The 23,175-nt window shown below is 43.3% G+C and overlaps 1 protein-coding gene across 2 annotated transcripts; it reads left to right on the plus strand.

The window, feature by feature from the left end:
• The first annotated feature begins 983 nt into the window (after nt 1–983).
• phactr4a (phosphatase and actin regulator 4a) lies at nt 984–23,016 on the plus strand. Of its 2 annotated transcripts, none has more exons than XM_068747009.1 (14): nt 984–1,061; nt 10,640–10,810; nt 10,899–10,979; nt 11,095–12,300; nt 13,191–13,550; nt 15,121–15,252; nt 15,714–16,287; nt 16,794–17,023; nt 17,761–17,914; nt 18,083–18,138; nt 19,055–19,116; nt 19,191–19,328; nt 20,475–20,551; nt 20,706–23,016. In XM_068747009.1, the coding sequence occupies exons 1-14, from the start codon at nt 1,049–1,051 to the stop codon at nt 20,719–20,721; spliced, it is 3,270 nt and encodes a 1,089-aa protein (XP_068603110.1). In that variant the 5' UTR covers nt 984–1,048; the 3' UTR covers nt 20,722–23,016. The 2 variants fall into 2 exon arrangements, with proteins under 2 accessions (XP_068603110.1, XP_068603109.1); XM_068747008.1 differs by lacking the exon at nt 984–1,061 and adding an exon at nt 3,618–3,675 and having other exon boundaries at nt 11,059–12,300.
• The last annotated feature ends 159 nt before the right edge of the window (nt 23,017–23,175 follow it).

A 23,175-nucleotide genomic window follows, 5' to 3' on the forward strand; every position in this document is an offset into this window, starting at 1 on the left:
TGCCTGTTTAATATTCTTGTCTGTTTGTATGTTTTACAGGAGTGTTGTAATCACTGCTGCTACGTTGTTCCGCTGCAACCAGAAGCCACAGCCGGTCAGAAAAGGCAGGGTCTCTGGGGAAGAGTTCACTGATACTCAATGATCTTCAATAGAAGTAAGTTACCAAAGCAAGACCACATTTTGCAGCAGCACCGTGTTCCTGTCAACTGAACTCACAGAACACCTGGCCTCGTCTGCCTGATAAGGTCAAATACCTGCTTGTTAGCCTCTACACACTCTCTATAGTACTGCTGTGCACACATTATGTAGCGTGTTCAGTCACACAGGTAGTGTTTTACTTGTTTGTTGTCAGAGCTTTTGTCATTCCAAAGTTCAACCTGAGACTCTCCGGATCCTCCCCTGCCAATGTCATAATGTCGCTCAGCCTCCTGATCCTGACCGGGGCCCTCGTTTGAATTGTTGCTGCGAAGCTCATTTAGAAAAATTACACAACTCATCGTTATTTTTCTTAGTTCCAGCTGTATTTTTAACCTGAAAGTTTTGTTGCCGTCTCTTGAGTGTGACTCGATTGTGTCTGTGGGAGCGGTTGTCAATACAAATTTGACTGAAATTATCAAAAATTATGGTTTAACATTTTGAAACATTTCATTTTCTGTCTGGAAAAAAAACATTGATACCGGTATATGAACATTTCAATAGAAAAAAAGTACATTTTATTTTCTGTATGTGATGGTTTGTCCATTGTAGCTTTTGTTCAGCTTCATTCTCACGGTTTCAATGATCTGCTGTAATCATCTAATATATCGATGTGTCCTGAGAATCATGTCCTGAGCTACTGAATAGTAATAACACTGATTTGTCACTGATAGTTTTAGCCTTTGTAAGTTTGTTCTCAAAAATGTTTCAATTTCAGATGCCATTGTTTGAACCAACTGTTAACTTGATATATTGCATTTGAGTGATTTTATATTATTTTAAAATGTATTTATACTATTTATTTCCCCCACAATTTGTTTCAGGAGCTGCTCTCTAAGTATTGCACACTGTGATGGAAAAGCCTGGTAAGAGCTAACCCCCCCCCCCCCCCCCCCCCCTTTTTTTTTTAAACCTGTTTAAGATTGCAATTATAAGCTATAATATGTATTTTACATTTTAACTATTTTGTTCTTTTTTAAATCCCCCTATGTTGTAAAAAGATTTACCAAAACATTCAGAATGATGAAAATTCCTTTGATTTGAGTTTGATTACATTTGAGCAGTGAGACTTATTTTTAACCCCAGAGTAGTATCATGATGACAGAAAGTGGTGACTCAACAATTGAAGTGTTGGGTTGAGGCTGCCTGTGACGGGTCTGTCCCTGTGACGCATTGTGCTGTTGATACTGCCGTTATCTGATTGGTCCTCACCCAGAGGACACACCTGTAGGTTGTCGGAGCCGGTTTCTTTCTCTGCCACTCATGGCTCTGTGTCTGTTTCACAACTGACCTCAGTCGTTTACAACCTCAGCTTTACTCCTTTGCTGAACTGTTGTTGTACATTTGGTACATCTGTGGAGAAAATACCTGGAATGGCTGTTCAGTCTGAATATAACTGTGAGTAAACTTCCTTTCTTCCTCTTGATCTGTATCTCTTTTTTCCATTATACTACATACACTTGTCCTTTTTTTTTTTTTTACCTTTTTGTAATGAAGGTTTCAGTATGACTGTGGCAGTCTTAAATGGAAACGATTGAGACATTTTCATGGCTCTGTAGTCTCTTACATTCCGACTGGGTCATGGCAGAATTAGATTGAGGAAGTGTGATCAGCTATTCTCTGTCTGACCTCGTGCCCAGCTGTAAAAATAAACTGGGCTTCCTCCTGGGATCTTTGTATGATGTGTCTGATATGAAGGAATGTCTCTATGTTGGATCCAACACATTTACGTCCTCCAGCATGTTGGCGCTCATGACATCAATGTTTGCATATTCTGAAGTTGTCATGATGTCGTTCGTATGACTCATCAGGCTGATGTTTTTTGCTCAGTTGGGCTTTCCGCTGTACTTTGTTTTTAAACCTAAACAAATGGGTTTGTCTCCATCTGCTGTCGCTCTGTGGAGTTGGATGGATTCTGTGCCTTGATGAGTCATCAGTCGAATGCAACCTCAATTTGTTTACCGGTAACTTCTGGGGTTTTCCCTATCGTGTCCTGCACAATCTCTTTGGTTCGTGGTCTTGGCATTCCACTCATTCCTGAGTCGGGGTGGCCTCTCGTGCCACGGCCCTAATTGGACTGCAGAGGGAGTGATGAAGGTCATTGTGAAGTCGGCGTCCTGTTATCTATTGAATGTTGAGAAAACACAGGAATAGTTTCTCTCACCTTTGCTAAACCCCATGACTTTGGTTTAAATGTTGGGTTTACGCAAATAAACACACACGCGTATCACGGACCCATCCACAAGTAAAACGATGGCTGTCAAGACTCCGATAATTCTGAAAGTCCATCAAAGTGTCAAATTGGCTGGGTTGAAAGATCATGTAATTTACCAAGTCCGGGTAGGAAACATCTGCGAACATGTCGGGATCTTTACTCCACTCGGACTTGTCGGTCTGGTAAAGATCTTCAGCCCCAATCACAGCCGTATTCTCTTTCAAAAGCCTTCTGATCTCGTGAGTCGGAATACTTCTCCATGTTACAAAATCCAATGAAAACTTAATGTCCAGTAAATACTGGGGGGGGGGGTTATATTTAACGCTCGTTTACGTCTCTGTAAAGTGTAAACAAAGCCTTTACTTATGGCCGATGGCGTTGCATTGTGGGATATTGTTGTGAAAAAGACGAAGCCCTCTATGAAGGCTACCTCTCCAGACCCATTTGCAGAGTTATTACACCGTCTTGTCCTTTAAGTAGCTTTGGATCAACCAAATTCTTCTTCTATAATGAATGAAGAACATTTATAGAGCTGTAAAAGCATAATAGTGGTATTATGATTTTGAACATGCTTCTCATATTTTTAAAAGGCATTCCTGACACAGACATTGGACACCTCAGCTGAGTCACTTCCTGTCTATTTGGAATGAGCTCCACCTCAGCGCAGCTCACCTTCCACTTCTCGAATTACTTACCGTGCAGAGCCCGCCCCTCGCCCTTCAAGGAGTAATGTCTTGTTAGTCAGAAATAGTGCTGGTGGGGGGGCCCACTCCATGGCAAATCCCTTAAGGCTGGATGACCGGACCAGCCAAACCTCAAGGCTCGCTTCCCCGTGAACTTTGCCCCTGAAAAATTTGCTGTCAGGAATGAAAGGCATCCAAGACTGCCGGATCACCTCATTGGTTTACTTTATTAAGTCAGCGCTTCAAGAAGGGAGGGAGCTGAGACCTCAGTTCGTGTGTATTTGTGTTTTAAAGAGAGGGAGGGAGGAGGACCAAAGGGAGATACCAAACCTCACAGGCTGAAGAGAGGGGAGGGTAAGTCCACAGAGACGAGAGAGACGAAACGACAAAAGTGAGCAGTCAGTCCTATCTAGGAGTTCCATTTCTGTTTGCTGAAGAGTGGGTTGGCTTTAGCTTTTTACCCTCCTGCCGTGGGCCTTGGGAGAGGCAGGGCGCGGCAGGCCAAGAGTGACAGGAGCCGTAACATGGGACTCGGTCCTAGCGGTGAGACACTGGCCCAGCAACCATCTGAACACAACAAGGGTGAGTCGGAGACCCGAGCACTGGGTGGTTGCTATGGACATATGGATAGGTTCTAAACGGAGAAGCAGCTTGGCTGATATTTCCGCATGTGTGTGTAGAAAGCTAACGAGCAAATACGGCGTGTAGAAACAGGTGGTTTAACGGCAGAGAGGAACTGGAAAGTTGCAGGCATGGGCAGGTGAAGGAGAATGCACGCGGATGGAATGTGGTGATTGTGAAATGTACAACGCAGACAATCTTCTCTCTGTCTGCCTGCAGCGCTGCAATCTCCCCGTGTGAGCTTTTCTGAAAAACAAGATTTAGGGGTACAAGGCGCCGACCGACACCAGTGCTCCTCGTGTTTATCTCTAAGAAACTTTACTTGTAGATGCTGCGGGTTAACAGGAGTAGACTGAAATTCAATGTGGCCTGCATAATATCGCAACATGAAGCTGTGGGTTCCGGCCTGATAATAACTTGTTTTGTGCACTTCACATGTTCGTGCTGGATCTCTGCCATTTTCCTCGTGTAAATGAAAGGAAGAACATGAGAATACTATCTTTGTTATATATTTGCTCTCGTGGAAAATCTATTTTGTCTGCGATGTGCAGTTCGGCGTCCTTGCTGCCATGTCATGTGATTGCCGTGACTCGTATGCACAGCTTGACAAGAGGATTACATCAATACTGGATTCTTGGTGAAGGTTCCCTGCTTTTATTCATCCTTTGTCTCTCAGTGGACGAACGTTTACAGAAGCCAACGTTAGTCCAGTTACGTCAGGTTTTAGTAAAGTTAAGCGATCCTTTCGGAGATGATTAACAGGTGAGGTGCTGGTTGTTAGTTTGACAAATGTAATATTTATTTCCACTTTCCCTTCATACTTTCGTGGGTCAGTTTTTCTTTTTTCTTTTTCAGTTTTAGATGACAAACAAATAAAGCTGTAAGCGACAGCAGTGTGGCATGTCGCAGCAGTCCTTTACCACTCCTGTTTTATGGTGGCTGATCGCATGCTCTGCTTGCGGGGGGGGCAAACGGCTCCTCATCCTGTGTTTGCTCTCAATTTGCGGCTGCTTTTTCTTTGAACTGCTGCTAGCTATTTTTAAATCTCCTTGTTGTGGGTCGCCCGGCACGCCCATAACGTGTCAACCAAATCCCAGAACTACTGTATGCTGCAGTCTTTGTTCACAAATGTCTGTTAGAGTAATTCACCCCTTGAAAGTGTGTGTGTGTAAATGGGGCTTGTGTTTTGTGTTAATAGCTATGGGTTCACTGATCTCTGTGTACATACATTTTTGGATTAGATGCCACAATAGCCTTTAGGTAGAAACAATGATTTTTACATTATAAAGACAAGTTCATCATAAACAGCCAGTTGTGTAATTGCTTTCCATTCATGGTTGACCACTGGGTTTGTTTTTGGCAAATTATCTGTGCTTAAAGTGTGGGTGTGTCAATCAATAAAATGTCAAAATAATTAATGTCTGGCTGAAGAGCTTTTACTCGCTTCCATACAGCAACAGACACAGAAAATGAAAATACAAGGAATTCATGTAAAAACTAGTCTTACTAACATGCAGTTCAACCTCGGCTGACTTGTCTTTTTTGAAGTATTTCCATCTGCTTCCAGTTGAGGTAAATGAATGTGTGAAGAGAGAGGACCAACTAAAAAGCAGTCCGAGCTCGTTTGCTACGCCTTAGCGTAATGTTCATGTTGCTTAATTCTATATGCGTTTCTTCATCTATAACTCTGCTTGTTTTGGCTGCCTGGTCTCAATCTCGGCTCCATTACTGTACAGGTTTGCTTGCATTTGGGTCTTGGTCCTCCGTGCTCTGAAACAGAGAAGCATGGAGCACTCGGCTGTAGAATAATCAGTTGTACTTAAATATAGCTGATGAGTTCTGAGTTGAACCTTGAACACGGTTTGTAAAAAGGTAATAATTTATCCCCTCGTATAACACGGTAGTTTATAATGTCAATAGTGGGAAACCAGCTTGTCAGGCACCTGCTAGATGTCAGTTTTGTTCAACAGTAATTAGTCAGCTGTGTTGGAAGGGAACCATGCATTTCGTCTTTCTGCAAGTTTTGACAGATTTCTCAGGGATTGCATCACTTATATGTCGTCAACCATGTCTTACATTTTGTTGAAATTCTTTTTTAAATTTTAGCAATGTTGAGAGTAATTTTGGAACAATAATAATTATACAATACCAACATATAAACACATTGATTTTGCTTTTCTTTTTCAAATCCGTGTTAATGATCATTTGTCCTTGATGGAGATAATTCATCCACCGGACAGCTGTAGAATGTGGATTCTAATTTGAAAGCAATGACCGTTATAAATGCACAGCGTTTAAACACCATGATGAGATCCGTTGCTATTTTATTCATCCACCATTACCTCATGCTGCACACCGCTGCATTGCCTCATATCACTGTTAAAGCCTCTGCTCTTAAAAGCTATATATTTGCCTCGGAGTTGGAACTTTGAATACCCAAGAAATGTACATTTCAAAATGTAAATTGTAGAATACAGATGGAATATAATTTATTGTAATTAACCCAAGGCCCACACGTGCATACATTCATGAACGCCTTGTTATGAAACTTCGTGGGAGGATATTTTGAGAGCGGAACCTGGATAGAGGTGCTAATCCAAGTTTTATTTTATTTTATTTTCCTTTTATTTTCTTTTTGAGAATTTCTACATCCTTATTCCAATTTATTAACAAGCTATGGATATATTGAAGTAACGTGCAGAGGGGTGGTGGTGGTGATTTGTGCTTGGAGTTCGGTGCGCAGCTCCATAATTAAGGTTTTGGACAATGCTAATATTGTGATGCTAAAGGAATGAAGGCATTCCAAGACAGAGACTTCAGAGAGAGCATTCCAGCATTTACCATAAAGTACACTCAACTAAATTGAGTGCATACATTTTACTGTCAGTTGAACATATTTTAAGTTTTCCCTTTCACACGCTACCGTGACATAAATACTGTGTAGCAGCTCTATTAGAATAAATGTCTTCCTGTGTTGTAAATTGGCTGATCGCTCTTTTCCGCCATCAGAGACGGAATGTGGCTCTCTGTTGTGTAGCCGCTGCCGTGCGACTCGTCACCTAAGAATTGTACTAGTGGTTTCTTCATAAGTACGAGTAAGACCAGTTTGGAGATTTTAGTCATGGTTTCAGTCACAGTTGCTTCCTGAATTTCATTTGTAGTTGTTGATGATGCTTCTCTCTATTTGTAATTCTAGTTACTGTCTTTGCTAATGATGGTGAATTTGATAAATGTAGAGGATGTTACTTGAGCACGCATCCCTCACTACTATGGTAAATAACTGAATGACCTATCCCTCACTACTATGGCAAATATCACATTAATTTGCACCAGCCTGGAAATAATACCAGAAGAACGTGCGTCCATATTTCACTGTCAGCAGCTGAGACTGCTGAGCAGGCGCTGAGGTGGAATTTGGACAACCTTACCTTTGATTGGGTCTTGCATGAGTTTGATGAGAGAGCATGGAACTGGAACGCTACCCAATGTAGGGACTTGCTTATCAGATCAAGAAATTTATATTGTAATTCCCACCAAAACGTTCACTGCTTTTAATCCTAAATTATCATAGGCGTTATTTCAAACCGGCTCAGCTGTTGGTTTATAGAAAACCTTTTCCTTGAATATCTTTCTTGTGGATTTTAACTGAATGAAATGTGACTATTCATGAGGGTGTTGTAGAAGCCAAATGCAACTGATGGAGTGCGGTTCCTATTTTGTGCACTGTGTGGCGCTGTGGCCATGTGGGGTATATAAGGCAGGGCCAATCAGGGGGTGAACAGGTGTTGACCCGGAAGGGCACATAGGTTTTGACCGCTCTGGCGGGATCCCTGCACCCAGATGATCGGGTTTATTGAATGTTTTAAGTTGTTGTATTTTGTAATAAATTAGTGGCATTTTATTCTCTTAAGCCCGCTTCTGGACTCTCCTTTTCTTTGGATACGGGGAAACCAGGACGTAGCCACAGAGCGCGTCGAACCGAGACCTACCGGCAACACTCCAATAGCCCAGCATTGGGCTGGCTATTATACTGTCAAAACCTGCCCGATTGGACTAAGTTTGGAACCTCAGGAGGCCTGCGTTTGGGAGACAGCCAGGGATGACCGTGTGAGCTGTGGCGTGGAGAAGTGGCCCGCGAAGATAGCTCGGACAGCAGTCAGCTGTTCCGCGGAGCGCTGTGGATTACGGAGCTGGACCGGAGCTGGACTGCGGAGCTGGACCGGAGCGCTGAAGACCATCGCTCGGATTTACAGTAAAGGCGCCCAACGGAGGTACGTGTAGCGCTCCACCATCAAAGGCCTAATTGTGTGCGCACGTTAAATCCAACGCATTGGTGAACATTGAGCGCGTTTTTACGCATCGAAGCGTTGCGCTGGATCACGTGACTCATTGACCTACTTTCCGTTGCGCTCACCTGAGCTGAATCTGGCTTTGCGATACGAACCATGGAGGCGTGCGCTTTGGACGTAGACACAAATACTGGAAATGAACAACTTACCAATGATGAACTCTCTCCTGAAGATAGCATGTCGAATATAAGTAGCAGAAGCAGTCAAAGGAGCTACACGTCTAGTGCTTCATCTGCTAGATTACAGGCAGCAGCGGATAGAGCTGCAGTTTTGGCTCGAGTTAAAATACTGAAGGAGCGACATGTTATTGAAGAAGAGGAAGCAAAATTGAGAAGAAGAAAGGAGATGCTTGATTTGGAGGCTGAACTGGCGGCATCTGAAGCAAGGTTGGAAATTTATGATGCTGAAGAAAAGTGTCAGTCACAAGCGTACTCAAATACGAAGGATATATGCAACAAAGGTGGAACAAACTATGAACAGATGTTGCACCCCTCTGCTCAAGAGTTCATACCTCAAAATGATGACAAACTGGAAATCAAGCCAGTAGATGTGAGACCAAAGCAGCGGAACGCATCAAACACAAGGCAACAGCAGCACCGATTGCAATGCAATAGAAACAGGATGGAAGCAAATGATCGGTTTACACAAAATGAAACGCGTCAGTCACTCACCGCTATGCAGACACCTGGAGACCTTCTAACGATCATGAGCAGACAAACTGAGATTATAGCAGCTTTAATGAACCAGCAGCGGTCAATGACGCTCCCACCAAGAGACATTCCAATCTTTGACGGCGATCCCTTGCATTACAGGACCTTTATAAAAACATTTGAGCAAGGAGTGGAAAGTAAAGCAACTGCAGCAGACTGCTTGTATTATTTGGAGCAATTCACCAGAGGCCCGCCTCTCGAACTGGTGCGGAGCTGTCAACATATGGACCCAGATCGTGGCTACGTGGTGGCCAAGGCTCTACTGCAAGATCAATTTGGAAATCCTTACAAAACAGCTACTGCATACGTCAGCAAGGCTTTGTCATGGCAGACTATAAGAGCAGACGACACCAGGGCACTTCAGAGCTACGCACTATTTCTGCGTGGCTGCTGTAACATCATGGAGGAGCTGGAATATGTGCAGGAACTGGACATGCCTGTGAATATGAGGGCAATCCTTGCAAAGCTCCCGTATAGGATGAAAGAACGCTGGCAGAGCAGGGCTCATGACATCATGGAGTCTACTGGCCACAGAGCGAGATTCAATGATCTGGTGGGATTCATGGAGCGTCATGTGAGGATCCGTTCAGATCCCTTTTTTGGAGATCTGCAAGAATACAGGTCTAATACAACATTAAACCAGCCAAAGTCACAACCCAGCCATAGAGAGAAGGGGCATGTGGTCGCCAGCACAGTGACCGCTATGGGCTCTCACAACGAAGTTAAGCCGTCACGCTCAATCAAGGAGAACGAACGCTGTGTTTGCTGCTCTATGGAACACGCACTGGAAAACTGTCAGCAGTTTAAGGAGAAGAGACACACGGACAAAGTGTTCATATTGAGGAAAGGGGGGGTGTGTTTTGGATGCCTTCATCGAGGCCATGTCAGCCGTAATTGTGAAGCAAGATTGCAATGTGAGATCTGTAATCAATATCATCCGACTGTGTTGCACATAGATCGACAGATCACTGGTTTAGAAGATGGACTGGAATCACCAGAACCCACCTCAGTCTTTCATACGACTTATGGACATACAGGGGCCGGCAGAGGTCGCACCACGCTGTCAGTGCTTCCTGTTAGGGATGGGGATGATGAGCTGGACACTGGAACGATGTCAGCCAGAGGAGAGACCAATTTCCAAACTGTGTCTGGTGTATGAGGTCTAGTTATTGTTGTGATGATTCAATATTTGTTGTATTTTATGAAATGTTGAGAATTGCCATGTGTGGTACCATGGCAATTAGGGGCCGGTGTGTAGAAGCCAAATGCAACTGATGGAGTGCGGTTCCTATTTTGTGCACTGTGTGGCGCTGTGGCCATGTGGGGTATATAAGGCAGGGCCAATCAGGGGGTGAACAGGTGTTGACCCGGAAGGGCACATAGGTTTTGACCGCTCTGGCGGGATCCCTGCACCCAGATGATCGGGTTTATTGAATGTTTTAAGTTGTTGTATTTTGTAATAAATTAGTGGCATTTTATTCTCTTAAGCCCGCTTCTGGACTCTCCTTTTCTTTGGATACGGGGAAACCAGGACGTAGCCACAGAGCGCGTCGAACCGAGACCTACCGGCAACACTCCAATAGCCCAGCATTGGGCTGGCTATTATAGGTGTATTGATTTTATTTTGGTGCATTACATTTTATGATATTGCTTTGCTCCTTGGAATATATCCTAGAATAAAAGGGTATTCTTTTATTTAAGTTATTATTTAACTGAAGTCAACAGCTGTCAAATAAATCTTGGAAAGCAGCTTCCACATTCACGTGATATCACATTCTGTGATATTTGTTTCAATCCAAAAAAAGAGTTTCCATGATTCCAAGTTTTACTAATTTGTCATTTTATCACTGTGTCATCTTCTTGCAGATGATGAGGTTGATCTGCAACAACGGACAACGCAGGGTGAAGATGGAAACTCTAGTGGGGGAACACCTCCAACCAAACGTAAAGGCAAATTTTCCAAAATGGGAAGGATCTTCAAGCCCTGGAAATGGCGGAAGAAGAAGCCAAGTGAAAAGTTCACCGAGACGTCGATAGGTATGCTCGATACGAGGAATTACTGTTTCCATCTCTTGTTTGCATTACATTAGTTTTGACTTATGGGCATCTATTTCTTGTTTCTCAGCCTTGGAACGAAAAATGTCTGTTAGAAAAAGTCGTCAAGAACTGATTGCGAGAGGGGTCCTGAAGGATATGCCGGAGAATGGTAGGTATTACTTTTACTCTTTTGACTACATGTTTGAAGACACTTCACTTCGTTCCATCCTCATGTCCTGATTGGACAGACATTAATGATGAAAACTATTTCAACACTTCTCCAGTTAAAAATGGACACCCAGTGCCAATGGATGTGGACAAGCTATCGGAAGCGGGAGCACGGGTGTCTCGAGGAGAGTCGGACATCAAGGCGAATCCCCTCAGGATGCTTCAAGTAGATGAACGTCGAAGTAGAGCACTTTCTGATGCGTCCCGCAGTAGCCGGGCACCTCTGGATGTAGACACTCATGCCCGACTTGCTGTGGATGTGGATAGGCGAAGCCGTCTACCGTCGGATGTTGATAAGAGAGGGGGATCTTTACCCAGAGGACCTCCACAGGATGATAGATACCGGAGGGAAGAGAGGAGGGATGGCAAAGATGACCGGGAGGACAGAGGAAGGAAAATCAGAGAAGACAACGAAAGAAGGGACTTGCGTGAGGAAAGGGAAAGGGGTGGTGCCAATGACCGGAGGGAAGACAGAGACTCCAGAGAGAAGCGAGAATGGAAAGACGACAAAGACAGGAGAGATCGTGATGACAGGGAACGCCGAGATCGGGACGAGAGGGAACGCCGAGATCGGGACGAGAGGGAACGCCGAGATCGGGACGAGAGGGAACGTCGATATCGGGACGAGAGGGAAAAAAGAGAGAAAGAGGAGCGGGAGCGTAAAGATCATGATGATAAGGAAAGAAGAGATGAGAGGGAGCGCAGAGATCGTGACGAGCGGGAAATAAGGGACCGGGCTGAGAAGGAGCACAGAGATCGTGTAGAAAGAGAAAGGAAGGATCGGGATGAGAGAGAAAAGAGAGACAGGGATGAGAGGGAACGCATGGATTGTGATGACAGACAAAGGAGGGACAAGGGAGAAGATGGGGATCAAAAGCTTGAGAGAGAAAAGAAAGATAACAGAGATGATAGAAAAGATGAGCGGGATAAAGAAGACGGGGAGAGGCAAGACTTCATGAACGATGATCGGGATAGGAGGGATGACAGAGAGAGCAGAGAGGATAGGGACCGATGGGATGACTGGGCAAAGAGAAATGAAAGACTAAGACGAGATGATCGGGAGCGGAGAGTAAAGCCCGAGCCACAGCCTCAGCGCTCTTTGGATGGCATGGGGGGCATAGTCAGACCGGCCTCTGAGACAGACTTGCGGCCTCCACTACAGAAGAGCTCCTCAGAGGAGAACAAGAGGGCTCGTCCAGCCTCGGAGGCCGCGAGGAGCACCACCTTGCCAAGGTACATCCCGGAGTACAGAGAACACTCAGGTGAGAACTCTCTCCCATGTCGAACAAGCTCATGTAACTTTTATGTAATGCTTTTTAACGAACCATAAAGGTCTTGGTGCGTATTGGTTTATGGATGCCATTTTGAAAATACAAGCTGTATGATTAAACGGTCTGTCCCACTATAAAGGCTGTTGGACAGTGGGGGAAAAAATTATTACAAGATGAGGAAAGGCGTTTTATTGTGTGAGACAGAGGCGCCTCCCATCCAGGTAGAAAGGCCGTTTCCTGTCATATCCCTGTATCAAAGTCCAGTCCAATGCTGTTCAAGGCTCCTCATCGTGTGCAATAATCTAGTTATTGGGATTCATTTACTTTTGAAAAAAAATGCTTGTTTGTTTTTTATATTGAGTTGTTCAGTTAAATGCTACAAAGTTTTGCTTTGAAGCTCGTGAAATGTTTTGGCCTAAGAAAATCTCAACTTCAGTCAATCATTCACGAAATGAATGTTTCTGCTACGGGGTCATTCCAGCTTGTGTAAACCAGAGTCTCCTGATAGTGCCGTGAAGGAATTGTGCCCACATGGTTTAAGTCATTCTGGCAGGTGCTAAAACACACTCCCTATAGAACTCTCAACAGACGGAAACTGTAAACATCAGGCTTTGATGTGTGGATTTATTCAAAGTTTAAAAGAGTGAACAACGAAGCATCAGGATGCTTCTGTGCGTCCCGGGTCCTCGTCCATCTCTGCTGTGCATTGACTGTGACTTATCCGATTCCTGTTTCAGCACCTCGTCCTATCCTTTGATGTTCACTAAATGTTACGCCTCTTTTGTGTTTCTGTAATGAGTTTTGCATATCATTGAGGACCAGTAGGCCTCTTGTTTTGACCTCTCCTTCGGGATTTGTTTTTCTATGTACCCCTTCTGCAGAGTTTGCTGGTGTCCGCTTTGCCCCCGACCCTCATCCTGCACAAGACTCTCAGCAGGTGCTGCCGCCGCCAAAACAGGCTCTGCTTCCCCCTAAACCTCTCACCACTCCCGCCACTGAGCCTGGCAGAAGTTCGAACTCCTCCTCCTCTTCATCCTCCTCCTCCTCTTCGTCCTCCTTCTCATCCTCTGTGGCTGTAGCTGTTGCCAAGCCTCCAAGAACAGTCTCCCTAATAGCTGATGACCCACCTCGTCCGTCCCCAGCAGACTCTGGTGTTCCGCCCCCCATCCCCCCCCATGCCAAGCAGCCTCCCGTCCCTCCACCAAAGCCCACCAACCGCAACAGCAACCCAGCACTGCTTGGTGAGTTTGTAGGCGCGGTGTTTCTGCAGATTTACAGGACACATGATGTTAATGTCTGTCTTGGTTGTTGTGTAGCTTTCTTTAGTACTTTTTGTCAACCATTTAAAATGAGCTACGCGACATTGTAAGAAGAACGTGCATTGAATATTATTATTATTTTTAGCTCATGTCAAATATATTCTTTAACAATATATGCCCCAGAGAACCAGATACTTCTTAGTAATGCCAGCATAACTTTAAAATTGTGTTTTTTTTCTTTGGTTTATAAAAGGCCAAAACAAAAAAAAAGATGAACAAGGTGATCCTTGCTGTACCCTAGTTTAAATATACGACATTAGTTAAGATTTGACTTTATAAAACGAGTTGATAGAGTCTGTTAGAATTTGGGAGTATAACACGAACAATGTTAAAATTGTCGTTGTTGTCCAATAGGGAGACGGCATGCAGCAGCTTGTCCTTCCACTATTTACACTGCCAGCACTTTTTTGAAGGCTGGATCAAAACTGATTTGGCTTTTAGTATCTCATATCCTTCGTGCTAGCATTCTGCAGCTGCTCTTGTTGTCTCTGTCTCTGAAAGGAATGCATGCCACACATTTGTTAGTGGACGGCTCGATTCATATGTTATTACATTTGATTTCGGGCTGTTCAGGATGGTTGTCTGGACAGAGTAACTTACCTTACTGGCAGGTTAACTACCCTGGTAGTCGGTGTGAAGTTCATTTTGTTGGAACTTTCCAAGCTTCTGTTTCCTCTTTTCAATGTGTTTTGTTGCATATTTTTTTCTTTTACGTTTTCTCACTTTTCAGAAATGCAGAGATGTGTTAATGTATATAATAACTTACGGTACGTGATGTTTGAAGTAAAGCTAAAATTGATAAGCCGGTAGCATTTCTTCCAACATATGAGCACACAACTTGAATATTGTTTACATTAATATGGGTTTACAGAGTGGGCACTTTAGAGCCCCTACACACTGACTACATCTAACCTACTTTAGCATTACAGTTTCTTGTTGCTGACATGCAATAAGCTAATACATCTGCATCTTCCCCATTGTGTATTCTATATATCCCATTTGTCATCTTTTTCCTTCCCACTCCAGACATGCCGTTAATCCACAGACCCCAAAATGTAATATTATCTTCAGTGCGCCACAGTGTGGAATCCCAAGGCATCAGTCTTCTCTAGACAGCAGTGAACCACTGGAGCAGACCTTTCTTTTGACTTTGGGTTCGCAGTCGTATAGTTCTGAAATCCAGCCCTGATGCAAATGCAGGCTTTTTGATTTCATTAACGTAAAGGCCCATCTAGGCTGACGTTGTTTGAACAACACTTCATTTGCAAGTGTTGGCTTTAGTGAGGGACGCTTGTCAGGGAATTGACGCAGTCAGTAAAACTAAGATTTTTGTTTCTGGAAAAGATGAAAGTTTTGACTGTAATAAATGTTAACAAAAATCCCACCTTACTTTACACGGGCCAACGGCGTCTGAAAACACCCTCATCATGTCTCTGCCACCTTGGAACATAAAGCCTGCCCTGTTCCTGACATGTCCACTCATTTGTTTTAGCCTCCACCTTGAACAGGGGCTCTCAGGTCAGGCAGCCTTGTTACTGGACCGGCCGGAGACAACAGAGTGAGCTTGCTCTGTACCTTTCTCTACCTGTATACCTGCGACACAGGGCAGTCCAGGCCTGCTCAGGTACCCGGAGGACGGGCAGATTCACTGCAGCTTCATAGCCCTCAGACTGGTCATATTGATTCACCGCCTCCATATCAAATGGAATACTTTTCATTCGTTTTAACCCGTCGACTGTGTTGCATGCGTTTTGCAGCCATGGCAGCTTTTTTTCAGGTCAACTAATGTGACTAAATGCCTCCAAAAAATATACTGCATGGGACTTGGATTGTGTGTTGAAGTGCAGTGAATGTCGATGCGTTAGTGTTGTGTGTGTCACGCTCAGTGTGTCATTGACTCAGTAACCAGCTGAACAGGATCATCTTCTCACGCTTTAAATGACGTTCTTGTTTTTGATGATTACACTAACGTCACCTGCTACAGACTACCAGTGCTTAACACTTCTGGTTTTGCTTTTATCACGTCATATGAGAAGTATTGATTACTGTTGTTGATTTTATTTATTGATTTATTTATTGAAACAGCTGAGCTGTCACAGCATGGAAGCGGAGTCATCATAGTGCCAGCGCCTGCAAAGCGTTCTCCACCGACGCCACCTAAAAGGACAACCCCTGTCACAAAGCGCCATTCTGTGGACCCTTCTCTTCCCAGTCAACCTCAGGAATCTCCTGCCACTGAACCGGCCTCTGCTCCTGCACCAACATCCCCTACTGTTCCTAAAGGAGAAAGCGCCAAGGACAAAATCAACGCATCTCTTCAGCCCTCCATCGAGTCTCTCCCTTCACCACCGTCCCACATACCGCCATCGCCTCCCAGGGTTCAGTCGCTGAAGGCACCCAGCGCCAACCCCTCAGTTGTGTTGCCCACGGTGCAAGCTGATCCCCCCAGCCCAACCACGGAGCCACCCAGCCAGTCTCCACCCATTCCCCTGCACGTCCTCATCCAGAGAGCCTTGGCCAGTCCCGGTGTAGTACAGCCCAACCCAGACGGCTCCCAAAGGGCACATTCACTGCTGTTTGAGTCTCCACCAGATTTCCTCGTGGAGGCGGGTGGTAACATGAGACACTCTCTACCCATCACCATAGAACCTCTCAGGCTGTAAGTGGCGCAAACACATCATCGCTTTGAAAGCTAGCGGCAAAGGGGGGCAGTTTGTTTTTATCGTATTAGAGTCTGTTTTAGTTTGCAATGTGGGTAAAGTTATGAAGTCTTACTGTGAGTAAATGGCTTTTGATGAGCCGGAACAAATGGAGATGTTACTCGGCAACTAACAGAGAAACTCGCTTAACATTATACATCATAACAAGAGCACATTAATCTAGACACATTAGCAATCAGTCCTTAAAGCCTTGCTGCGTGCCACACCACTTTATACTATGAAGTTTTTAGTGATGTCTTGTGAAAAACTGATTTTAGTTTTCATTGGTAATACAGTACTGCAATATTTTCTCAATTTTGCACCAGGCTGAGATTTAATTTTTTTTAATTTAAAAGTAAAGCTAATAATTAGCTGTCATGAGCTTAATGTCAGCAGCTGCTGGAATTAAAATGGAGAGAGTGTGGTAACAATCTGACATCACGCCTTACTCTCTCACTGTCTCCAGACAAGAAGACGATGACTTCGACATGGAGGAGGAGCTGCGGAAGCTTCAGCCTCAGAGGATTTCTCGCCAGACTGAGCTGGAGCCCCGAAGTCGGAGGGCTTTAATCGGAGACCCCAGAGTGAGTGTCATCCATGAGGGAGGAGGTCCCGGGGACAGCGAGGAAGAATCGGACTCTGACGGCCCTATTCTCTACAGAGATGATGACGATGACGATGAAGAAGTCCCTATTAGTGAGTTGTGTTCGATCTGAGTTTTGCCATGGTCTTTTTCTCACTTTCTGGTTTCTCCATGACGACTCAGGTCATGGTTCACATTTCACATAAAACCAACTAAATAATCGATGAATAGATAATGGTTTCTCTGAATAAACCTATAACACATTAACAAAACTGCAACCACTGCATTTTTAATGCCTAATTCCCATAGTAGTAGTTAATTCCATATGAAATAATGTTGAATCGGTTAGATGCAGACTGCTAGCGAGAGCTCCACTAAGTTCCGGAATAAAGAATCTGTAAAGAATCCATCTGGGAGACACAATGCTTGAGATGAGTATCTCATTTCTGGGAGGATGTACAGACAGAAGCTTAAGGATTATTAGTCTCTGGGGATTTGTTAATTAAGGTTTATTTGAGGGTGAAATATTTAAATGAGTCATTGGTCTTAAACCATAAAATATTTTTTCGTATTTTCCCAAATGCATCTTTATATGTAGATTAGTGTTGAGTGATATCACCCTAAAATAATATCACAATACTTTTAATATGTAATATTAATATTTTCAGAATACAAATAAAGAGTTTAAAAAAAGAAAAAAATACAGTTGTACACAATTAGTGGTATAACTTTATCAGCGTAAAACACATGTTGTACCTTCAGATAATGCGCGTCAACGTGTTTCCGGTGTTTGCTTTTATTGTCATACATATTCGACAAAACTGATTGTTCTTGGTCATTTGTTTCACAGGCGGGCTAGCTAGCCGCATAAAGAGGAAGGACACTTTAGCTCTGAAGCTTGAGCGAGAGGAGAGGGAGGCTCAGGAGAACCAGGACGGTATGAGCTGGCATAGCAGGGAGCAGTGGGTGGAGCTGAGGAACAGGATCGGTACCACACTGACCCGGTGAGCAACCGCTGTCGTCTCGTGTACGGTCCAGCAAAACAATCGATATAATACATGTTTGAGAGACTTTGCAGTCACACACACTCATCCCCTCGATTTGCCAAGTTTGCAAATTATTATCGTTGAAATGATCTGTATTGTAATGAACATTATTGTTGTTTCCCACAGGCGACTGAGTCAGAGGCCGACAGCAGACGAGCTGGAGCAAAGGAACATTCTTCAAGGTAAGCCTGTCCGACCCCCCCGACCCTCCCTTCCTCAGTCAGGTGCTCTTGAATCCTCGGAGTTCGTGTGAAACAGTAATGGGGAGACGGAGCCAATGAGGTGAAGGACTGTATCAAATATCCAATTTTCTTGTTGTCAGCTTTTCTTGGTGTGTTTGTAGTTCTTGTGATGGATTACTGCGTTCCTAATTCATATACATGGTATTAAAACTAGTACACACACAATCCAAATCCATATCTCTTCTAGACTGATTGCACATAAAGTGGGGTTCTACTGATATTTAGCTGTTATAAAACACAAATGAAAATTGTAAGAGTTTTCCATCAGTGGTTATTCTCAGTTTTGACACAGTATTATTTGCTCAAGTACCTGTGTATTATTGTACAATATTGATGTGCTTTAATCGGTAAGCATTTTTGAAGTAAATGTCTTGTTTTACGGCTTTACATTATACTCATTTCACATTCACATTATTGTTTTCCTGTTACTTTTGAGTTTCCTCACAGCCAAAGTAGTTTGGCAACAGAATAAACCCTGAAACATCACATAATGAACTCGGCTGCTACTCTGTGGTATTGTTAAATCATCCGGAGTATATTGAAACTCAACCCGCCGCAGGGTAACATCAGAGCAACATCACAGTCATTCTGTCTTCGATCCCAAACACAAGAAGGAACATAATACTTGTCAGGATCTTTCAACGTGTTTTGATCCAGGATTCTTTCCATCGCTTGTCCTCAAATGACTTTGCCAGGGTGACGCCTGGCACCCCTGCAAAAACAATGCATGGCTTTGTGCAGAGTTAGGCAACCGTTGAGGATTCCCGCTCCTGCAGCGTGCCGATGGCAGCTCAGGTGAAATTCATCTGACTGGCTTCTCTGTTTCCCGCTCACGGAATGTCTTTTCTTCCCGCAGCCAAGAATGAAACGGATCGACGATTAGAGAGAAGTGAGATCAAACGGAGGCTGACGAGAAAGGTCAGGATACGGCAGAGTAAATGCACTTTTATTATGAGGAGAGGAAATAAATATGTTGTTGTTTCTGCCCTCAGCTGTCACAGAGACCCACTGTGGCTGAACTCCAGGAGAGGAAGATCCTGCGTTTCCACGAGTACGTCGAGTCCACCCATGCACACGACTATGATCGGAGAGCGGATAAACCGTGGACCAAGCTCACCCCCGCTGATAAGGTGAGACTCGACACATCCTCACCGACACACACTCGAACAGCTCTCTCGATCTGGAGAAGGCTCCGGAGGTTTGCCGCTTCTTGGCAAGAGAGAGGCTAAGTCTTGTGTGCTTTTTATTTTTTTCTTCAATAGCAATTTCTTTGCCTTTTGTCAAATCTGAGAGGATTTACATTCCAAGTAGGGTCTCTGTCGAACAGCAATCCCCGGTAGTCGTTGACCGATGGGGGTTTTATACCGGTTGTTAGTAGTCAAGGAGGCAGATGACCAATATTTGGAGCTGATATTATTTGCAAGAAAAGTGAAAATATTGTCATCGGAATTTAGAATAATACAAATGCCAACACTTAAATTTCGTTTCAATACCTTTAAGTATGTTTATTAAACAGCGTTTTTTAAATCTTAGACAATAGTCAACAAATCTTTATTATTGGGCTCTCATAAGGTTTTTCCACTGAGCTAGCATGCTAACGCTAACGCTAACATTAACATTAATAATAGTTGTGGGTTGTACAGGACTGGGATGTTTATAGCAAATAAGAGAATCTGCTGCCTTAGCTTACCTTCGAAACATATACGTGCTCTCCAGAGTTTATTCACTCGCAAAACTTTCTCTGTCAATGAGCATGGCGCATGTACAACTTCACTGCTGATTGGCTGCATGTAACCAATCAGATGGTGCTGTGGGTGGGACAATGCTGGAGACAGAGTAGTGACTGCAGACAGGTCTTTCCCTGCTAATCCTGTAAAGTGCCTTGAGATGACTTTCTGTTGTGATCTAGCGCTATATAAATGAATTGAATGAAATTGAATCTCTTATCGGCCGATGCCGTTCTGTGTCAAAATGCCGAATATCGGCCGACATAATCCCTAATCCCAGGAATGCAATACTGATGCTGCTCAATTGGTTTTACTGAATGAAGAACCTTGTCTGGTGGAGTTCACCAAATATCAAGGAGCAGGAATTCTGCATGCAAGTTGGAAGTGGCAAGATTTAAAGCAATAAAATCAAATGTGTGTTTAGATTTTCTGTGAGTACCAGCGGTCAAAAAATAGTTTAGCTTTCACCACGCTCTTGTCTTCTCTGCGATACTCTCAATGGATGGTAATGATTTTAATCTGAAGTGTTTCTTTCTTGTCTCCTCTCAGGCAGCCATCCGCAAAGAGCTCAATGAATTCAAGAGTTCAGAGATGGAGGTTCATGAAGAAAGCAGGATCTATACCCGGTCAGGCTCGCACACAACTAAAATCGCTTATTCATATCGACTGTTCCCAAATTTATTCCACATGATAAAAATTTTATCACCTCTGTTTTCCATTTCAAAGATTCCTTTTTTTTTCACATTGGAGAACAATATTGACTTCCTCTTTTCCCACCAGGTTTCACCGGCCTTAGATATCCTTGACCAGTAATGCTCTTAGACTGGATGTAGAGAGGAGGCCCAAGTCCTTCTCCCCATTAGGATCTCAACAAGTGGCCCGATTGGTCCATTTCTCCTGACGCTGCTGTTGCTGAAAACTGGAACCAGTGGAGAAGAAGCCACGAATCGGCTCAATCTCGGGTCGGTCTCAGACACCCTCCACCTCTTGGACCGTGGAATCCAGGATGGGCAGAGTCCTGTATCGACATTGGAGGCCGACGGTGCCAACACCCATAGAGCAAGAACAACCCCTGCTCTGCTTTCTTCATCACTGAACATGCCTTTATTTGCCTTCGCACTGCATCTTCTCTCTTCCTCGCGAGTCTGTCTGGAGGAAGGAAGTCTGCACAGGATGAGGCTATTGTAGTTCCTTGTAACACTGATGTACAAACTGTACTGTTCGCTGTACATTTGCTAGTACAAATGTCTAGCATCAAACACTAGCCTTACAACTCACACACAATGCAGATTTGAGAACTGCATTGAGTTTATTTCTTTTATTTCTATTTAAATCAACACTTTAGCTGTGTGTAGAAACGGCACCGATTCCATCTAATATCCAAAACGGTGCATTTCACTGTATTTTGATTACCGGTATGTGATTCTCATGGAGTACTTGCCACTAGATCGTGTTCTAATACGGCACCTTGTGTTCTTTAATTGGGTGTGTAGATAATTCCAAAGTTAAATCTTTTTCTGTTTGTAACTGAATTGTTCAAGCAGGAACATACATGTACATATTTTATTTTTGCTGTTTTATGGTACTTTCTGTAAGCAAGTCTTTTGTGGGTTGCAATTGTATAGAACAAATATATAGATTTGATGGACTTTATATTGTACATCGACATTAATGCTGACATGTTTTAATTGTAAAGTATTTCTCTAATGTCATTTCCATGTAGCAATGGCACAAAATATTTTTTTTTGATACAGAGATCTTTAACATGTTTTTTGCAAACCACACTGTATAAATGAACAACTTACTCGGGAATTAAAACAACTTGAGATTTATTTCATTTCATTTTGATGTAATTATTCCAGCAGGTCTGTCCTCTGTTAATCATTTTAATCCTTCTGTGTACTACTGGATGAGACTCCGGGGTAGAACGAGAAGTCCATCTTACAACATTAAGATGGCCAGATGGGGGCAGTGTTATATAACGGCTATTTATTCAGAGACCACTGCTGAAAAGACAGACTGCCTTCTTTACAATCATGGCCATCCTTACAGGACTTTGAACTATGTGGTTCTAATGTCTCCAATAGAAGAATGTGTAGTTTACTGTGACCAGAATCATTTTACCCTTTAAATTTCCCCCATGATGCAAATTAGCAGTAATTAGACTCTGGATCAGTGAGCAGCGTCTCCATTTCGTGTTCAGACACTCACTGAATGTCAAACAATTATCAAAGGTAACTGATCAGAGGAATAAATAATATTACGATTCAAATGGACTGAAGTCGAGCCAAGTTTTTATGTATGAAATGTATAATTCAGAATATCTAAGTGTGAATGCTCATTAAATATGATTTTATCTTCAGCTACCAACAGCTTAGACAAAAGTAGAAAGTAATAGAAACAGTGGAGAAAATGTAATGTGTAATTATAACTCTAAGATTCCTATGCGTACCAATGACTAATGCAGTTTAGGATGAGCACAAACAAAAAGTATTGGGTGTGGGTGTTTGGATTAAGCAGTACCTTGGAATCTGTTTTAAAAAGAGAATGAATTAAAGCATAGGTACATAATCTCCCAAAACGGGTCGGGAGCGGCCGCTGCACTGGCCACGGTACTCGTTCCACTTGAAAAATGTGATTCCAGAGTTTCTCTGTAGATAATATGATGCGTCAGCAATGCTGACTCGGACAAATGGACATCTTTCAGTGTTGCTTCTGGTGTGCTGCTCAGCAGAGAAACAATATGATATTAGAAGAAATCATTTTCTTCAGAAACATTTTGAGCCTATAGGCCTGCTTAAAATTTATAATTGATTTAAATGAATTTTTCTCTAGAGAAGAGGACTGAAGTCACCTTGCATTGTAAGAACATTTATGGCATCCAGTGGAATACATCCGAAGTATACTTTGTTGAATGCAATTTAGTATTTTTTTCAGTACTGGTACCCAAAGGTTTTCTCAATGTCTCTTTAGCATTTTGCACATACTCTTCTTTTCAACTGCTTGTGGTGAATGTACAACAAAAAGCACCAGTGTGATGGAGAGAAAGTAACCTTGGAAAGTATAGAATCCCAGTGTTTTTAATCATCAATAGTCATGTCAAACCAGCAGAGATGATCAAATGCAGCTCTGTAATGATTAAATGTTTTTGTTATCAGCTGCTGTCTCCTTCAACCATTATTTATCTTCTACTCAAATCCTTCTGCTACTTTTTGAAGGATGCAGCTTGAATTGATTGAGTACTGGGCAT

This window comes from Brachionichthys hirsutus, chromosome 13 (assembly GCF_040956055.1).
Source record: "Brachionichthys hirsutus isolate HB-005 chromosome 13, CSIRO-AGI_Bhir_v1, whole genome shotgun sequence".
Lineage (NCBI taxonomy): Eukaryota > Metazoa > Chordata > Actinopteri > Lophiiformes > Brachionichthyidae > Brachionichthys > Brachionichthys hirsutus.